Raw genomic sequence first — 18,673 nt, forward strand, 5'->3', positions numbered from 1 at the left:
GGCCCAGCCAGCGGCTCATGTGGATTGCGATGCGCGCGCTGGCGCTTTGTGCCTTTTCCAACCGTACGGTCGCTGGCGCATCGACGTCGGGGGCGTCGGCGACACATCAGATCCTCCGTCCGTTTTGCAGGGCAAAATAGTAAAAAAATATATACGTAACGGTCACCATCCAAAATGACGATCCCGTTTGAAATTCGAAAGAAAAAAAAAACGCGTGTTTCAAAAGATTTTTCTGGATATCTTTGTACGGGGAAAAAATCTACTGTATTTAAAATGGCCCACCGCATTTCAGTTCTGGTGCGCTCCAATAAAATCTCTTCCCACCCCTCTCCTACCCCTCCACACTTCACTCCGCGCTCCGCCTCCCCAAACCTCCCAAACCCCACCGCCTCGCCGGAACCCTAGCCCTCACCCGCCGCCGCTGCCCCGCCCCGCCCCCCAACCCGGCGCCATGAGAGAGATCCTCCACATCCAGGGCGGCCAGTGCGGCAACCAGATCGGGGCCAAGTTCTGGGAGGTGATCTGCGACGAGCACGGCATCGACCACACCGGCAAGTACGCCGGCGACTCCGACCTCCAGCTCGAGCGGATCAACGTCTACTACAACGAGGCCGGCGGCGGCCGGTTCGTCCCGCGCGCCGTGCTCATGGACCTCGAGCCCGGGACCATGGACTCGGTGCGCTCGGGACCCTACGGCCAGATCTTCCGCCCCGACAACTTCGTCTTCGGCCAGTCCGGCGCCGGCAACAACTGGGCGAAGGGACACTACACCGAGGGCGCAGAGCTCATCGACTCCGTGCTCGACGTCGTCCGCAAGGAGGCCGAGAACTGCGACTGCCTCCAAGGTATGTGTGTATCTAGCCGGATCTGATGTTTTCCCCCATTTTCATTTCGGTTTCTGGAGCCGCGTGCCTTCTGGATCTAAGGTTTTATGCGGCATTGCGCTTGTTCTGAGCTAGTAGATCTGAACTTTAGGACCTAGATCTAAGCGGTTCACGAGAATTTCTTCAAATTGAGCGGTTAATTCATGGCCATTTTAGAGGTTACATGTAGTCCTTGAGTGATTGTTGAGTTAGATAGCTGCCAGGCCTAGTTATTCAGTATGCATTTTCTCCTTACTGCAGGTTTCCAGGTCTGCCACTCGCTGGGAGGAGGTACTGGCTCAGGAATGGGCACACTGCTCATCTCCAAGATCAGGGAGGAGTACCCGGACAGGATGATGCTGACATTCTCTGTCTTCCCGTCGCCCAAAGTGTCTGATACTGTCGTGGAGCCCTACAACGCCACGCTCTCCGTGCACCAGCTTGTTGAGAACGCGGATGAGTGCATGGTGCTCGACAATGAGGCTCTCTATGACATCTGCTTCCGCACGCTCAAGCTTGCAACACCAACCTGTAAGTGCTGAATGCTCTTCAGCTTTATGTCGTTCAAAATGTTTACAGTTCAATTTTTGCATTTCTTCAGCTTCTGTTGTTGATATTTAGGTGGCACGTTCTGGTTCATAGAAGAAATTTGTTTGCTTATGTGTTTGCAACATGATGATCAGTGATTTTCTATCCCAACTTCTATTGTTGATAGTATAATAGCTGGTTTGCTTATGTTCTGCGAATTGGTTACACAATGATATGCCTGTTCATGCTTGGTGCTGATAATCCTGTTAATAATAATATGCGAGCTGTGATTCTGAGGAGTGTTATGATTTTTACATTGCATTCATTTCTTTTTCCCTGGAATGCAGCACAAGCAGAGTAGTTGTTGACTATGCTTTGGAAACATGCTTAACTCATGTATTGCCAATACACAGTTTTTTCTATTCTACTTGCTATATACATGTAAACACTCAACTTGTTATATACATGTAATCACTCAACCAATAAATTGTTTAAATTGAATGGTGTCACTGTGTGTAATGTTGTAGGGGGTTGATATTGTTCATCCTTGCTTGTCTTCTAATTAATATTCTAGTCCATATTGTTATCTTAGACGCCCAAAGTAATATGCCACTGTCATAATCTGGTTGTTATTGTTGTACATGCAAGTATTTTGGTGCTCTAGTTGGCACTTCCTTTAACCTTGTCTTTTATGGTGCAGTTGGTGATCTCAACCACCTTATCTCTGCAACCATGAGTGGTGTCACATGCTGCCTGCGCTTCCCTGGTCAGCTGAATTCTGACCTCCGGAAGCTTGCAGTGAACCTGATCCCCTTCCCACGTCTACACTTCTTCATGGTTGGATTTGCTCCACTGACCTCGCGGGGCTCCCAGCAGTACCGTGCCCTCACTGTACCAGAGCTGACCCAGCAAATGTGGGACTCCAAGAACATGATGTGTGCTGCTGACCCTCGCCATGGCCGCTACCTCACTGCATCCGCCATGTTCCGTGGGAAGATGAGCACCAAGGAAGTGGATGAGCAGATGCTGAACGTGCAGAACAAGAACTCATCGTACTTTGTTGAGTGGATCCCCAACAACGTGAAGTCGAGTGTGTGTGACATCCCGCCCAAGGGCCTGAAGATGGCGTCCACGTTCATCGGCAACTCGACCTCCATCCAGGAGATGTTCCGCCGCGTGAGCGAGCAGTTCACAGCCATGTTCAGGAGGAAGGCCTTCTTGCACTGGTACACGGGTGAGGGCATGGACGAGATGGAGTTCACTGAGGCTGAGAGCAACATGAACGACCTGGTGGCCGAGTACCAGCAGTACCAGGATGCCACGGCGGAGGATGAAGAGGAGTATGAGGAGGAGGAAGAGGAGATTGCTGAATAAGCTACCTTTCCCTGTGCTTGCTACAGATGTGATATCCCTTGTATCGCTGTTAGTCATTATGTCGCTTGAGGTGCTTGTGGTGATGTTAGGTGATAGGTGGGTGGTATTTCTTATGAATGCGATGTTGTGGTGAAAAAACTGCATTTCTTTGTGTTTATGTTGCTCAAGCTGTTATTTCTATGAGGTAGCTTAAATCATTGTTGTTATACCATTACTCCAGCATTACAAGTGTCTTATGCATTAGTAGAATTCATCAGTAATATGTTCGGTGGTGCATCGGCAGTTTATGTTAAAAGCTTCGATTATTTGTGTTTATGCGATAGAATTTACGTGTGTTAAGTTGGAAGATCTGATGCATTCGCACCAATATTACCACAAATCTTCCGATGAAATCGAAGATGCCAATTCCTCCAACAAAATCGAAGAGTAACGTTTGCAAGGAAGTAAGAAACCATCACAATTGCGCATTAGCTTGGTTGAAGCAACACAGAACAATTGGAGTGGACACCCAGGCCCGATGATACCGCAGATCATAGACAGCTTGGTTGAAGCAGAGGACGGACGGACCATGGTGATTGGTGAACGCTCGATTGCTCAATGAAGCACATGGAATTTTTGTGATACCAACTCTTCTTTCTATTCTCAGGTAATGAATGCCATGCCGCAACAACCACCCCTCAAATAATCAGCACATGAACACAAACAATGTACTCTCCTCTCTCTTACACACACAAAGAATTCCACACGATCAATTCTCAGCACATCTCTCAGCCTCCAAAGAATTCGGTTGCATCTTGTTCCGATCGAGCTCAGCACTTCTTGGCGCAGGGACTCTTGGCCTTGTACCTGAACAGCACCTTCTTCTTCTTGTGCGAGGTGTTCTCGACGGTGAGCACCACCTTGCCAGGCTCGCCGGCGCGGAAGGAGTTGCGGACCGCCTCCTCGCCGGCCCCCATCTTCTTGCCCTTCCTGACGATGATGGTGTAGGAGCCCTCGTCGGCAGGCACGAACTCCTCCTTGTAGTTCACCTCCCAGCCCAGCACCGTCAGGTCCCATGTCAGGGTGGCATCAGCCTGGATCAAGACCAAACACAATTCCGTCAGAACAACTCTGCATCCCGGCCTGAATTGTCTGAAGAAACTTCTTCAATGTATGTCAGTGCGGTACCTCAGTGGCTTCGATCTCGATGGTCTCGGTGGAGCTTCCCTTTACTGTTAGCTCAGTGACCTCGCTGTCATCGGCGGAGAACTCGGTGTCGCTGTCGCGCTTCAGGCCGCCGTACTTCACCGGGATGGCCTCAATCGGAATGTACCTTCAGAAAGGGGAACAATGTTTGTCAAAAATTGTTCGAAATTACGCACAAAGCTAACATTGCTTCTTGCAGGCATGGCAACAAGACAGGCTTTACGATTTACTTACTTGAGGAGGGTCTCAGTGACCTTGGACGGGCGAGCAATGACGAACTTGCTCTTGGTCCGCTGCGTCAGGAACGGGTAGAACAGGGTGCTGAACGCGTAGTACCAGAACGGCACGTTGATCAAGATCTGCAGGTTAAATCATACAAAGAAAACATATTAAATCACACGCGTCGGCCTGAGAAGAAATTTCTTTTGATGATCGGTACTCACGTTTCTTGCGACGAGCTCGGGGTAGTTGTCCTGGAACAGGTCGAGCACCTGCTTGACGGCGACGCGGAAGTCCTTCTTGGCCGGTCCCGGCGAGTTCTTGAGGTCCGTCACCTGCAGCAGCGACGCGGCCCCGCCGGGCTTGAAGTCCAGCTCGGCGACGTGGCTCTCCATGGCGCGCACCCGCCAGCGGAGGAACCGCGCCTTGCCTTCCTCGGAGCCGAGCGCCTTCTTGTACACGGCGTCGTCGGTGAACACGCCCATCGCGTTGTAGCACACCGGGTGGCCCTCGCGGTCGGCGCCGTCGAGGTAGCACGCGCCCGCGAGCTCCTCCGGGAGGTCGGCGTCGGCGTCGGCGTCGGCGCCGGCGCTGAAGCCGGGCCAGTCCCTGCGCCAGCGGAGGGTGCGGCGGAGCATCTCGAACGCGGCGCCGGCCTTGAAGTCGCGCGCGCGGAGGAACTTGAGGAGCACGACGTCGGTGGCCTCGTCGCCCTTGCTCGGGAGCAGCGGCACGCCCCACAGGGCGATGTCCTTGTCGACGACGACGGCCACCGCCGGTTTCTCCTCCTCCGCCGCCGCAGCCGCAACCTTCTCGCCCTCGCCGGCTTCCTTCTTCTCGGCCTCCTCCTTCTTGCCTTCCTCCTCTTCCGCCTCCTTCTCAGCCTCTTCCTTGCTTTCCTCCTCCTCTTGCTTGCCCTCGGCTTCAGCCTCCTTCTTGCCGCCCTCCTCCTCCTTCTTCTCCTCGGCTTCGGGCTCATTCTTCACTTCCTCCTCCTCTTTCTTCTCCTCAGGCGCCTTCTCAGCCTTCTTCTTGGCGTCCTCCTTCTCCTTCACCTCCGGCTTGCCGTCGTCGAACAGCTTGCCCTCAACGATGGCGGCCTCGACCTTGTCGCGGAGCTCGGCGAGCGCCTTCCGCTCGCTTTCCTTGAGGTCATCGAGGAAGTTGCTCTCCTCCCTGAACGACGCGTTCTTGGACACCGCAACCGCCTCCTTGGCGCTCACCTCCTTCGCCGGCGCCACCGCCTCTCCGCGGTTCCCTGACACAGCCTCCACGGCCATGGCGCTCACAGTCACAACACGCAACACCGAGCACAATAACTCGGCAGGAAGCAGGTGCGCAGATCCCCCAGCAATCAATGGAGGCGGCGGCGGCGGCGATGAGGAGAGAGAGAGAGAGTCGAGTGGAGAGGGGAGGAGAGGGAAGAAACGGCTATATAGTGAGGGAGGCAACGGCGCAACGGCTACGGCGGGGGCGACCAATGGGGTGGCGACAGGTAGGCGGGTAGAGAGGGAGGGAGCCGTTGGGTCGGTCCGTTGGGCTCGTGGGGCCCGTGGGCTGCGCCAGGCGGGCGTTGGCTTTGCTTTTGCGGTGGTGCACGTCCAGCCCCCCAACCCAACCTGCCAACGGCTAGCTTGTTATAGCTTGCTTTGTTTACTAGTGGCTACAAAAGCTAAAGAAGATAGCAGAGAACAGAGATGGCCTGTGCTGTGCTGCAGCTGTGATGGCATATGCAAGGCTGTTCTCCCCTTTTTTGGGGGGCCTGATTGCTAATCTGACAGCTTGGTCTTTGACTGGACAGCTATGCAGCTCAAGACAAAGTCATGTTCACAACTTCATAGTGCTGTGTTATTAGGATTTAGTGTGCAATCATGCAGGATTTACAAGCTGGCCAAGGCAAGGTGGTCTGGCACTCTGGCTTGGCAAAGAACAAGAACACATTGCCCACACCACACAGCTGCAACAGATGTAGGTTACAGGTACAAATGTACAGAGCAAAGCTACTGACCAGGTGGTGCCTATGTGGCATGCCCTTCCTGGTTGCTAAGTTTTTGCCCTCATGTGCAGCTGGTTGCCAAGCACTGACAGCCAAAATGACAAGGAAAGAGCAGAATCCACAATTATAATCTATGCAAAGGGGGTAAAGGACCAAATGATTTGAGATTTTGGAAGCATTCGTTCATGGTTGCAGCTTCCACACAGCACAGGCAGGGGCCAATCCAGTTCCAAAACAGGTTGACGGGGGAGGTGGCCAATTTAAAATGCTCGGCACATGGTTGATAGATTGCATGGCATGTGTCCGGTCGAAGAAACGAACACCTGATTTCACAATTCTGGCACATTAAATATAGGTTCCCAGGTCACTAGGTCAGGTGTATAGAAGTGTGAACAGATATCAATTGATGCCCGTCCAACTGCTACAATTTTTGTAAAGGCCTACATGATAACCCAGCTGCTCATTGTGCTAGCTTCTGGTGTGGCAATTAATTACATAAGCTTACTATACACCACCCCGCCAATTTCTTGTATCCATCCGAGTGAGGTTAGCCTCCAACCCCATTTGCAGCAGGAACAGTAGGCACTTGAGGTTTCCAACCCAACTCATGAGTGCCATATCACAGAAGAACTAGAGATAAGTACGCTATGTATGAGGTGAACAGTGAACCTAGCTGCAACAGGCCATCCCCAGAAACAATGGTGCCATCTCACTTGCGCCAATTGACACAAGTAGAGAAAAACACCCAAGAACATGTCCATTTCTTCTGAACCATTGAAACCCGAGCAAACTGAATTCAGGATTAAGGATTGTGCCAGGCAGTTAGTCTTCAGCAGAAGGCCGACCTAAAAGAGAGAGTCTAGACCAGAAACCGAGTCATCTTCAGCCACATGCGGAACTGGCATCTCATATGCCACATTGTCCTTTGTACTCTTTCCATAACTGTTTTTTCGCGTTGCGGTTTGTGCTGTTGCTGCCGTTGCGGCTGCTATGGTGGCTTTACCAGCATCCCTGAATTGACCAGTAACCCTGTAGGAAAAAATGTTAAATTTGGCGATTCGCTGAGCCATGTAGTTTGATGACTTGATAAAGACAATCCATGCTCAAGAAACTTCAACATAAAAAATAAAGGACACACCGGTCATATGTCAAGAAAGCATCTCCTATTTGTCCAATCACTTTGTTCCGCACCTTCCTCACACAAACCTACAATAACAACCCAGATAATAGAACAGAGAGTTAGGAACATCATTAAATCTCCACAGAAATAAAACAAATACAGAATTAGATTGAAGCAAGGATAAGCAAATGTAACCTGCACGACATCAAGAGGGCCTGCATTTTTATCCCTGTTTCTGTGGATCACAATTCCATTATCACATTTGTTTATGAAATGTGCACTTCCACTTATGTCATACATATTTGGTGGGCCTCCATTCCAGTTATGGAGCTAGCAGAGAACATGAACTCCAAATAAGACCTCATTGGATGTCAACAAAACTGATAACTGATTATGTACAGTTTGATTACCTGTCTAGGATGAGCAACAAACCATACATGACATGAATGGTGTTGAGCAAAGCGCTTAATCTTGGTAAGAATCTGGCTGACGTACTCTGTCTCTGTTCTGTTAATGACACAATAATGTGACTTGACAGCATATATAAATACTAACAAAGCTACAATAAGCTTATTGGGGAAAAGATATTTTATAACACACATGAATAACAATTATCAACAAATCTGTAAATGGCCATCATGCTTCAGAGAGGTAAAGTAATGCTTACTGGTTTGAGGGGCGCTGATGGTCAAGTTCGTTGTAAGGGTCAATCACAAGACCACGCACTCCATGTCTTAGAACTGCAGCTTTCGCAAGGTCAAGAACCCAATTAATAGATGGAAGGCTATCATCTTCACACCTGTAACAAGAAACATTTAAATATGAAGACACGTACCATCTTTCAAGAGAAGCATATGATTGGAGAGAAGGTACATTCCAGCAAATTAAGAGAAACTCAAGAAAGTGGCAGATCTACTATCAAATTTGATAAATACCGGATAAGATGAAAAGTTTCATTCAACCATTGTTTTCCTGCTTCAAATTCATCAGGAGTCATTCGCTCTGCAGACCCACCATACCTGCAGTAACAAAAACAAAAAGTGCTTAACCAACTCAAAATAATCATCTTAACCAAACAAACACAATGAAAGTACCAATGATCCTCTAACAGAGATAATTAATGAGATAAACTTTAGGGACACTAATGCAGACAACTTACCTAGCATCAAAGAATGGTTTCTTAATGCGCTTCTCTAAGAGTTTCCTAGCATGCTCCCTGACCTAAACACCAAAAGCTCCGTTATTTGAAAGCGTCCAATGAGATTAGTTAGCTGACATCAAATACTAACAATGGCTTGCCTTGTTTTCCATTGAGCACAGAACAAATTTCCACCCACTTTCTTTGTTTATATTGCACAACAACGCATCAATCCACTCACTTTTACCAGAATTTGGTACTCCTGTTACTACAGTCAACTCCCCAGGCACAACCTGAAAAGGGCAAAACAATAGGACAATGTGACACATTGCTGGTAATGAATGGCAAACTGCAATTACATCCCCCATATGCTCCATGGCAGTGTAGGCCATCTATTCTGTGCTCACTAACCATGCAATGCAAGTCATATTGTTCAGGTGATATTAATGGGCCACAGACAAAAGGATGACGGACTTCTCTCATTGAATTTTAGCCAGATAAAAAAAATCAACTTCTACAGGTTCAATAAAGCAAACAGATTGCCAAATTCAACTTCAGTCAGCGAAGGAAACCTTCTGTGATGAAATAAACAAAATATTGTACTCTTAAAATAAAGAAGAAAGCAAACTTCTGCTTGAGAACCAACCTTCAACATAAAGAATAAGGAATATTGAAATGCAACTAAAAGTTACCTTGTAAAGGTCATCCATAGATTTCCATCCAGTATGAATACCAAGCTCATCCCCATGGGTTCCAAGATAGTAATTATCAATCTCGGGGAAGAAATCTTTGAATGCAAAAAGGCCTCTTATAGGATACAGTTCCGCGTCTTCTATAACCTTTCTCAATGCTTGCGGACCTAAAAACATCAGTACCTGTAGGTCAAAAGACGTGTTACATAATGACAAAAGGCATCAGAGCCAAGTTTCAGATACTGATTCATGAACACGTGAAATGAACCCATGTGTTCCATAACAATTAACAAACCTCATTTGCATCTTTGCAAGTATCTGTCTCATTCTTCTTTGGCCACTTAACTCTCCAACATCTGATTGCATCAAATGAATTAGAAAAAAGAAAATGAAAAAAAAAATGTTGCATAGTTTTTCACAAAGGTTAATGCTTGCTGATGCACAAACCTTTCTTTACCAAGTCGACGAGCAAGTTCTTCAGCCAGAGCCTGGCCTGGAGGATCAGCATCGGTGGCAAGTATTATCCTAGATGTCTATTCCCATGTGCCAGAACAAAGTCAGCAGAGTGATACCTGTGTGCTTCAGAAAATAAGTTTATACATGATTGAATTCTGAAGAAAACTCTCACCGAGTCAAGATAGTCTTTGCAGTTCCACAGATATTGATACTTCTTATCCTAGCTTTACAGAGAATGTATGCAGACGTTAGGTCACAGATTGTCGATAGAGATTTACTTTTAGCAATACCAGAAAATAGTTCTAACCTGCTCTTTGTCTGGGATTTTACTGGATACTTTTGGTGGTGCACCATCAGGCACGCTAACACAATTACGATAGCCAGCTTCATCCATCGACAGCTTGTCAATTTCACCCTCAACCTGAAATGCCAAACAAAAAAAAATTGCAAACATGGAATCAAATGGGTTGAATAAATTTTCTGGGCAAATTTAACTGTAAATCCAATGGGAGATCATGAGCATACAATGATAATATCTTGTGCACGCTTTATATCATCCAGACCATAAAAAATTTTCTCCGTGTTTGCCTCCTGACACATAGGAAAAATGCATATTGATAATAATATAGCAAAACTAATACATTGCAAAGAGGAAGAGGACCACAAACCTGTGAAAATTTCTTATCAACTTCCCTGTATTTGCAGCCAACAACAACACCATCACGTCTGTAGGTGAAAGCAATGGATATCTGCAAATGGGGGAACATGCTTATAAATTATAATCCTATTACAACAGCTGATGCGACCAAACTACAACTGCCACAGCAGTAGAGCTATACCTTATTTTTCCATTTACGTTGCATTACTTTATTCCTTCGAAGTGTTTCCGCGGATATCCTTCTCTCAGAAAAGTACGTTACAAGCTGCCAAAGCATTTTGTAGATACAAATGATTTCATTAGTATACATCAAATCAAAAGTAAAAGAAAAAATAGCATCTGGTTTTTAGTTTTACTTTCATGGTTTACAAAACACCAATTCTGTCATATATAAGTAGCAATCGTTAATTACCTCATCGCAAAGTGGCTCAAGATTGAGGTCCTCTTCGCTGATTTTTCTGTAAACCTTTTTTGCTGCCTTGTTAGCTTCGACCTCTTGATCCGTTTCACTTTCTATGTCACCTTTCGCTTGGGATACCTTGGGAACTCCATCAGGCTAGATAGATAGAGAGGGAGAGAGAGAAGGAATGACATCAAGATGGTTTCTTAATTCATTTTTTTCATTCTTTTGGTGTACGCACCTGGATAAAACCTCTCCACCCACATGTCGATCTAAAACAAGTCCATGTTGCGTTCGTACTGACGAAATAACATAGAATGAAGATCAGGAGAGAGGCAGCCCCTGAAGTATATAGCTGAAGAAACAACTCTAACCAATAAAATCATATATTCAGATGTGATATGTGACAACTCACCCATCCATTCGGATGTAGACACTGAGGCTCAACTCCTCATTAGATCCACCATTGCACTGGCGAACATAAGGAAAGTTATACATCATCATTTTTGCTAGATAGCTCAATATCAAAAACACAATGGATCACTAAAAAGAAATTATACATCCATGTTGCGTCCAGGTTAACATGTTATCTTGAATCTAAACAATTTCAATGTGTGATTTAGCGATGGTCACTTCTCGGGAACAATTTATTACCATCCTTCGTATCTTAAATCAGATAAGATTTGGAAAGCCAAAATCCCCCTAAAAATAAAAATATTCATGTGGCTAGTGCAACAAAACGCTATCCTAACTAAGGACAACCTGATTCGACGAAACTGGCATGGCGATGTGAAATGTTCCTTTTTCTCTGAAAATGAATCTGTTAATCACTTGTTTTTGAATGCTCTATGGCTAAATTTGTTTGTGAGTTTGGTTGCCTTTGTTGTTGGGGCGACCTGCAGACCAGGTTCCTTTGATCAGTTCTGGGTTTGGGCTGACAGATCTATGCCTGGAGGCAACCGTTTTCATATGGTTGGTCTAGCTGGGATATGTTGGGCAATATGGCGATCTAGAAACTCTGTTTGTTTTGAAAAGAAACTAGTAAGATCTCCTACTGAGATCATCTGCTTAGCTTCATCTTTTATTTTCTTTTGGGCAGAGTTACAACAGGAGGGAGACAGAGAGGCTCTGGAGGCTGGAGCTGAAGCACTCAAGTCAGTGGCGCTGAGCTTCCACCCACAGGAGGCTCCAACGGCGGACACGGGTGTGGTCTTGCTGCAGTAAAAAGATGTCATCGAGGAAGATGTGAGGCAAAAGTTGAGTTCAATTCAGTTATCTTGCCAATAGAGTAGTATGTCCAATCTTCAGATATATGTCGTATGTCATCTGAATTTTGTTGCCTTATCATGTGAGCTGAGAAAGGAAGACTAAAATGTAATAAGGCTTAGTGCTATATTTATCTTAAGGGGTTTGGTTTCAGCTGGGTGGCTTAGCCCTTGAGTTGCTGAGCATTCTGTTAAGACATGTACTGACTTTGTAATTTCGTTGCTTGTTCAAGTAATGAAATCAGGGCAGTGCCCGTAATGGAAAAGATTGCTTAGTTTTAAAGCTATGTATAATTCATAAAAAGGAAGTCAAATGGAAGCAGTGCAGTAAGGTTGTAAAAGAAACCACATGCATCCTACCTTGGGGCACATCATGCGCTGAAAATTTCCAAGCCTCCACTGCTTGGGATTAATACCTTCACTTTTCAACTTCTGAACGAGCTGCCCAAGTCTCTCCTCAGATGCAGCCTTGTAGTTGTTCTCCGAATGAACTGTTATGTCGAACAGACATCACAAAGATTAAAAACCAACTAGGAATCTGCATCCAGTTGTTATGAGTTATAACCAGAATGAAAATAATTACACTGTCAAAAGGTACTAGCAGCTTAAGTAGACGATGTGATCACCTAAACTACTGGAACAGTGAAATTTGGCAGCATAGCCAGTGCGGCGTACCACCAATTAACTTAACACCCAACTCCACTTAACTTACAGTTCTAAGAACATTTAAAATCAAGGTTCACTGTTCACTGAGTTGCTCTGCTATAATTCCAATGCCAACTAGTGACATTACCAGAAGCATTTTTCAAGTGTGAGCTCTCAAGGGGACACAAGAACACAGCACGCCATAGCTATCTAGAGGTCAAAGATATTACAATAGGCAACAAATTGGTATATCAAACGTGCAAATTAGCACAGTTTCCCGGGTGCTCATCTCCCAATCCAAAGGAGCAACAGACCCACTTCAAACTTTCAGAGCAACGAGTGTTCCAGAGTAGCACAGCGCATATTACCGTTCCTGGAGCGCACGGTGACGGGTCCCGCGGGCCGCGCGCCCGGGGCGCTCCGGACGCAGCAGGCCACCTCGAGCCGCCTGGTGACGCGGCCCCCCGCGAAGGAGTGGAGCAGCCGGATGCGGTGGCCCCCCGCGGCGGCCGCGGCCGCGGCGACGGGGAGGCGGCGGCGCGCGGCGAGGAGGAGACCCGAGTCCCCGCCGGCCGCGGCGGCGGAGGAGGAGGCGGAGGCGGCCATGAGGAGCAGCGAGTGGAGGGACAGCCGCGGGGGCATCACGGGGACGGCGGGTAGGGGTCTCGGCAGCCTTGCTGGGTCAGGGGCGGGGACGCATGGGGCGGAGCGGAGCAGCGAGCGGAGGAGGGGGGGGGGGGGGGGGGGGGGGGGGGGGGGTTGGGGGTCTTGGGGAAGAAGGAAAGAGAGAGGAGAGGGGCAGAGCCGAGGATTTTCGGATTGGGTGGGGAGGGGGTTTAGGGTTTTGGCCGGGCGATGTTCCCGTTCCCGGGGTGCGCCCGTGCCTTACAGGTGGGTCCCAATGTCCAGAGGCTGTTATGAATTGAGGCTACCTCCGTGAATCCAAACTGTCAGGTGGGTTTGAGAAGTTCCTAAAAAAAAAGGTGGGTTCGAGAAATTTTGGAACGGCGAACTCGGCAGAAGAGAAGACGCCGTTCGATTCGATTATGAAAAACGATACGATACTTAGCAATACTGTACAAATTAATTTTTGCGCTGAAGGTTGAAAACTGAACAAAATTTGTGGCTTTATGGTCAATTCGGGGCTCCTATTTATCTCGTGGAAGATAGATAGAAGTTGAAATTTTTAGCCACCAAAGTCCATCTCAATCTTATCTTCTTCTTTCTCACCTTCTTCCCCAACCCTCTCATTTGATGATGGCCCACTAAAAAAATGTTGGATAAAAATATTGTTCAACATTTTTTAAAAAAGTTGGACCACCATTTGTTTCAAAAAGTTGAACCAACATTTTTCAAAAAAGTTGAGCCAACATTTCTTTAGAAAGTTGAATTCAACATTTTTTGAAAAAAAATTACGCCAAAAAATTTTCAAGAAAAGTTGATCCAATATTTTTTAATTGTTTCAACATTTTTAAAAAAATTCTTGATTTTTCTTTTTTGCCGCCAGCCGCGCCTTCTTCTCCGGATCCGGCTGCCGACGAGCATGCGCGCAGGTAGGGGCGACACAGGGGTCGGCGAGGGCGGCAATGCAGGGTGGCGGGCCGTGACGGCGCCAGCGGGGGCGGCGGCGCAGGCAAGGGAGGTAGGGGGTGGGAGTTAAGGTTTAGATTTGATGCATACGATGGATCTCATTTCTTACCCACGCTTTTTTGTTATTCTAGCAGACAGAATTGCTTTGATAAAATTGATTGGAAAGCTCCAAATTAGGTTCAATGTGTTCCTACGTGGATAGGTTTTCCGGGTCAATTCGGCCTGGTGGCCAAACTTTTTTTCTTTTCTTTTTTGAGATTACCAAACTATTTTTCTACCGGCCTATCTATCATCGGAGCCACGGCCCACACGGTAGCCTACCAATCTCTCTTGGCAGGCACGGCCCAAGGCTCGCTCCTCAATTCCACGCGCAAGCACGCGCCCATGCAAGTTTGATTCCTCTTCCGAAGCTCCAATCGCGGCGCATCTCGCCGTCGTCGCCGAGCCGCCGCGCCGTAGAGGCGTGCTAGACCAGAGGGCTCCGTCCCGTCGCATCCATTCAACACGAGCAGACGACTGGCGCGGCGCGCGCTTGAATTCCAACCCTCCGCAGAGAAACAGCAGCCGTGCAAAATACTGCCTCCACTGACGAGACTGTGACGTGCTCAAGGTGTTATTACCTGCATGCTTATCTCTAATCTCTCTCAGTCGAGTCGTGACCGAAGCTGAGTCGAACTTGGTCTCTCTGACTCTCTCTCTCTCTCTCTCCATGTACGTTTTCACCCATGGTCTGCGTTCCCTTTTTACCAAAGATTAGACGTCCAAGCTCCAGATGTAAAATCATCAGCAGCAGGGCTGTAGAAACTGGAGCGAAGAATCGTCGGCGGCCGCCACGGATGTCCTCCCCAAGAGCACCGATCGAACTTCCTGATCGTCGCCATCATCCGCCACCGTAGCAGCTGAACCTCTGGCTCTTCCAGATGTACGGCTCCGTCAATTGGAAACGTGCTCCTGTATATAAATATAATATCTACACCAGCTTCAGCTTGACGTTAGGCAATGGGGCCGTTCGCCTGAGCCCTGAGGGCTGAGTCCATTCAAACAGTCAATCGGCCGTGAGCCTTACGCTCGAGACCGCAGAGAGAGAGATGTGGCCATCCAGAGAAGTTAGTAGCATAAGATCTCTTTCTAGTATAATTTTATCTTACTATTACTAATTGAAGACACCATAGAAAAACAGAGAAATTCTAAAAATTCTCTTAAAAAAGCAAAACATCTAGCCATCAATTAGATAGGCTCAATCATCATAGTCATTGGATCTATTATATTTTCTAAAAAATTACCCACATATGCTATTATGAAAATAGTCTAAAATAACCCACTAAATCTATATCTAAATTAAATTACCCACCTCTACCATTATATAAAATAAATTAAAGTAACACCCTAATCTTCATCTAAATTACCCACCTATGCCATTATAAAAAATAATTTAAAATAACTCCTTAAATTTCCAGAATTGCCTACCACTAACATTATAAAAAAATAATTGTATCTAAATCACCCACATATGCTATTATTAAAAGTATACCCAAAGGTACATCAATATACGATTTTAAATTGTCTATTCTTGCACTATACATAATAATAATTAAGGTATATACACATGCATGTGAAACCTATTAATCTATGACGGAAAATTTTCATCACAGATCGCTAAAAAACCATCATAAAGTAGTGTCTTCGACGATTTCGCATATTGTCATGTATTAAACTCACAAATTACACCCCGTGATGTTTCTTGCGTAATTGTCACAGATCAAAATAATTCGTGACGTTTCTAATTAGTCATAAAATAGTCTCAGGCCCGCTCAGCCCTACGTTAGTGGCAAAAATAAATGTCATACACAGGTGCCACATAGATCATCATAGATTAAACAGCCACATCACCAACATCACCAACGGATAACATGGACATTGATGTAGCTGCTGAGATGGATAATGACGTGGACAATGATGATGATATGGATGCTGGTGTGGATGTTGACATCATCAAGGGCCCATTTGAGAAGTAGGCCTATAAGCTGGGCTAATTTTTTCAACCCACTATTAATTTCAATCGTGCCCACTCAAATTCTAGCCCACTAACACAGTTCATAAAAATTCAGCCGACCAAATTTGAAACGGTTTTTCAACCTATTTATCATAATACGAATTTCAGCCCAATACACAGTTTTTCAACCCATTTATCATAATTTAGTGAAACATCAAATCAGATACAATATCTCAAGCTTTCATTCATCATCAGACATTTTTTCATCTAACATCAAAGCAATGCACCATGGCATAATACCATCAGGCCCACAAGTCACGAGAGCAAAAGTCACGTTGAGCTTCTCCATCTCCTTTGTGTCATGAGCTTTATCTGTCTTGCTTCTCCATCGCCTTTGTGTCATGAGCTTGATCTATCTTCAAGTTCAAGCGCTGCAAAAATATACTATTGTGAATAGCAGGAGCTTGATCTGAATAAACTAAGGTCATGTATTGAATAAACAATATATTATTATTTGTATGCTGAATAGGAGGAGCTGTTTAGGTTAAATAATTTACTACAAGGATACCTAATGACAAAAGCAATAGCAAGCTCCCTCTCTGAAATACAGTTTATCTCAGCACACCCAAGATATACAGATCATAAAAGCTGCAGTTTGACTAGAATTTGAAGCAAAGATATTCGTTAAATTGGATTTGTCATCTGAAGAAAAGAAACAGAAATCAAAACTGACATAGGTAAACAAACAACTGGCACTAAAACACTACCAGATTTATCTCACAGTTTATCATTTGTGCCTCTAGAATCTACCACAGCCATTCAATTTAGAGTATAAACTATCAGTTTAGGATATTAGCAAGACAGTACTAAAAAAATAGAGCAAGGAACAGAACATAAGAGAGGGAGAGCTTCTCACGTAAAGAGGTAGATGCAAATCTGGATCTTGGAGTTTGATGCAGGAAGATGAGCAGCAGAAGTAGAGGTCGTAGAAGAAATAGAACAGCAACAGTTCGTCGTTGTCGTCGAAGAAGACGCAGAGCAAAAAGATTGAGCTCTAATTCAGGAAGGTGAAAAGGTTGCATATCTACTTCTCCGTAACATTCTCCTTGTCCATCAGCAGTGCCAGGAGGTTGCACATCTTCGATTTGCAGAATCTTGGGATGGGATTGGGAGAGGGGAACGTTCTGGTAGTGGTGGGATTTAGAGGCGAGGGATTTGCTAGTTCATGGTGTTGAGTTGGGGCTGACGGGACCTGGGATTTCGTGGAGATGGAGAGGGGTGTGTTGCTGCTGGTGATGGGAGCTGCCTCGTTTTTGTGGAGGGAGAGCGCTAGAGCGCCGCCTCCACCGAGAGCAAGGGAGAAGCTGCCGTTGGCCGCCGCTGGGAAGCGGCGACGCTCGGCCCCAGCCCCGGCTCAGATGGGGAGGCGCTCCGCCCAAGCCCCGACACTGATGGGGCCGTGGGGGCCTGCCCGGTGCTCGTGCCGATGGGGAGCGGCGGCGCCCCGTCCTGGCACTTGCATGGGGTTGGCGGTGCATGGATCTGGAGAGGGTGACGAGGCACGGGAGAGGAGGCAGCGGTCTATTCGATCCAATGGCTAAAAGCTGTGCACTTTCATGGGCCAAAGCAGTTAGACGGGCCAAAATTGGGTCTGTCTCAGCAGATTTCACGATTTAATATTTTTTATTTTCTTTTTCCATTTTAGCGCAACTTGTCAAGTAACTTGCAAAATAATATAACGTATATACACCAGTATATTTTTTAAATGTAATAGATTATGTATAAGGTGTCTTGTATGAGTTTCAATAATTTTTGAACCAATTTTCTATTTTCTACGGTTTAAATGAATTTCTACGTGCTTATCAATAGTAATTCCAAATTGAACTATGTGTACCTCGAATAATATTAAAAAAATTGCAAAAAAATTATATTTTGCCTAATATGTTCCATTGTAGCTCATATCCTAGAGATAGATGAAAAAATAATTTTATGCTAGGGATAATTCAACCTTCTATCTCCAAATTACCATAGAATAATTGAAATAATATGTAAATTTGCTCAAACAATTCTACAAACTGACATGGCAACATATTTTGGGTTCATAAGCTTGCCATAAAAAGATTGAATCATTTCAATAAAGTGGGACTACACATTCTTCACAAATAGATACATCTCTCACGTTGTTTCACAAAACTTAACTCAAACATTGAAGTTTTCATACCTTGGAGCATTTTCAAACTCGTATGCACCTCAAATTTGGACACAACCTTATATTTACCTTAACATTGGAAAATATGAGCTTACATTAGAATTGTTTGGGGGAAAATGTTTTTTCTATTTTGTACTTAGGTGGAATAAGACAAGCAATGTAAAAAAGATCCAAGAAATAGAAATTTACATCAAACAAACATCATTAAGTGAAAGAGTATGATTTTAGAAAAATTTAGAAAAAATAAGCATCAAATTTGGATTACTTATGATGGAGAAATACCAAGTACAAATTTTTATCCTAGATTAAAAAGAGAAAGAGGAACTATTCATCTATTCTTCA

The 18,673-nt window shown here is 45.7% G+C and overlaps 3 protein-coding genes across 4 annotated transcripts; 1 reads left to right on the plus strand and 2 right to left on the minus strand.

The window, feature by feature from the left end:
• The first annotated feature begins 323 nt into the window (after positions 1-323).
• LOC117853745 (tubulin beta-1 chain) lies at positions 324-2,976 on the plus strand. The gene is made up of 3 exons (XM_034736034.2): positions 324-845; positions 1,125-1,394; positions 2,092-2,976. Exons 1-3 carry the CDS (start codon positions 452-454, stop codon positions 2,763-2,765), a joined length of 1,338 nt encoding a protein of 445 aa, XP_034591925.1. The 5' UTR covers positions 324-451; the 3' UTR covers positions 2,766-2,976.
• A 401-nt stretch (positions 2,977-3,377) lies between these two features.
• On the minus strand, positions 3,378-5,589 carry LOC117853744 (patellin-4). Its single transcript, XM_034736033.2, has 4 exons — positions 4,394-5,589; positions 4,185-4,309; positions 3,933-4,077; positions 3,378-3,838 (listed from the first exon to the last, which is right to left on the minus strand). Exons 1-4 carry the CDS (start codon positions 5,447-5,449, stop codon positions 3,575-3,577), a joined length of 1,590 nt encoding a protein of 529 aa, XP_034591924.1. The 5' UTR covers positions 5,450-5,589; the 3' UTR covers positions 3,378-3,574.
• A 928-nt stretch (positions 5,590-6,517) lies between these two features.
• Positions 6,518-13,248, minus strand: LOC117853743 (twinkle homolog protein, chloroplastic/mitochondrial). 2 transcript variants are annotated; one of them, XM_034736032.2, is made up of 21 exons: positions 12,908-13,248; positions 12,255-12,385; positions 11,045-11,100; positions 10,871-10,928; positions 10,642-10,785; positions 10,411-10,494; positions 10,240-10,320; positions 10,097-10,162; positions 9,879-9,992; positions 9,744-9,791; positions 9,563-9,648; positions 9,411-9,471; positions 9,116-9,298; positions 8,585-8,716; positions 8,445-8,506; positions 8,248-8,304; positions 7,953-8,084; positions 7,696-7,792; positions 7,481-7,615; positions 7,304-7,371; positions 6,518-7,194 (listed from the first exon to the last, which is right to left on the minus strand). In XM_034736032.2, exons 1-21 carry the CDS (start codon positions 13,179-13,181, stop codon positions 7,011-7,013), a joined length of 2,253 nt encoding a protein of 750 aa, XP_034591923.1. In that variant the 5' UTR covers positions 13,182-13,248; the 3' UTR covers positions 6,518-7,010. The 2 variants fall into 2 exon arrangements, with proteins under 2 accessions (XP_034591923.1, XP_034591922.1); XM_034736031.2 differs by having other exon boundaries at positions 8,221-8,304; positions 12,908-13,242.
• Positions 13,249-18,673: the final 5,425 nt, after the last annotated feature.

Source organism: Setaria viridis, chromosome 4 (assembly GCF_005286985.2).
Source record: "Setaria viridis chromosome 4, Setaria_viridis_v4.0, whole genome shotgun sequence".
NCBI lineage: Eukaryota > Viridiplantae > Streptophyta > Magnoliopsida > Poales > Poaceae > Setaria > Setaria viridis.

What these genes read in the sequence shown, in the direction of transcription:
- LOC117853745 (XM_034736034.2), top strand. Translation starts at nt 452, where the DNA reads ATGAGAGAGATCCTCCACATCCAGGGCGGCCAGTGCGGCAACCAGATC. An exon ending in GAACTGCGACTGCCTCCAAG is followed by an intron (nt 846 to 1,124) that starts GTATGTGTGTAT and finishes TCCTTACTGCAG; the next exon opens with GTTTCCAGGTCTGCCACTCG. An exon ending in CAAGCTTGCAACACCAACCT is followed by an intron (nt 1,395 to 2,091) that starts GTAAGTGCTGAA and finishes TTTATGGTGCAG; the next exon opens with TTGGTGATCTCAACCACCTT.
- LOC117853744 (XM_034736033.2), bottom strand. Translation starts at nt 5,449, where the DNA reads ATGGCCGTGGAGGCTGTGTCAGGGAACCGCGGAGAGGCGGTGGCGCCG. An exon ending in CCGAGCTCGTCGCAAGAAAC is followed by an intron (nt 4,310 to 4,393) that starts GTGAGTACCGAT and finishes TTTAACCTGCAG; the next exon opens with ATCTTGATCAACGTGCCGTT. An exon ending in GTCACTGAGACCCTCCTCAA is followed by an intron (nt 4,078 to 4,184) that starts GTAAGTAAATCG and finishes CCCTTTCTGAAG; the next exon opens with GTACATTCCGATTGAGGCCA.
- LOC117853743 (XM_034736031.2), bottom strand. Translation starts at nt 13,181, where the DNA reads ATGCCCCCGCGGCTGTCCCTCCACTCGCTGCTCCTCATGGCCGCCTCC. An exon ending in TGTGCTCAATGGAAAACAAG is followed by an intron (nt 8,507 to 8,584) that starts GCAAGCCATTGT and finishes TTTGGTGTTTAG; the next exon opens with GTCAGGGAGCATGCTAGGAA. An exon ending in AAACCATTCTTTGATGCTAG is followed by an intron (nt 8,305 to 8,444) that starts GTAAGTTGTCTG and finishes TTGTTACTGCAG; the next exon opens with GTATGGTGGGTCTGCAGAGC.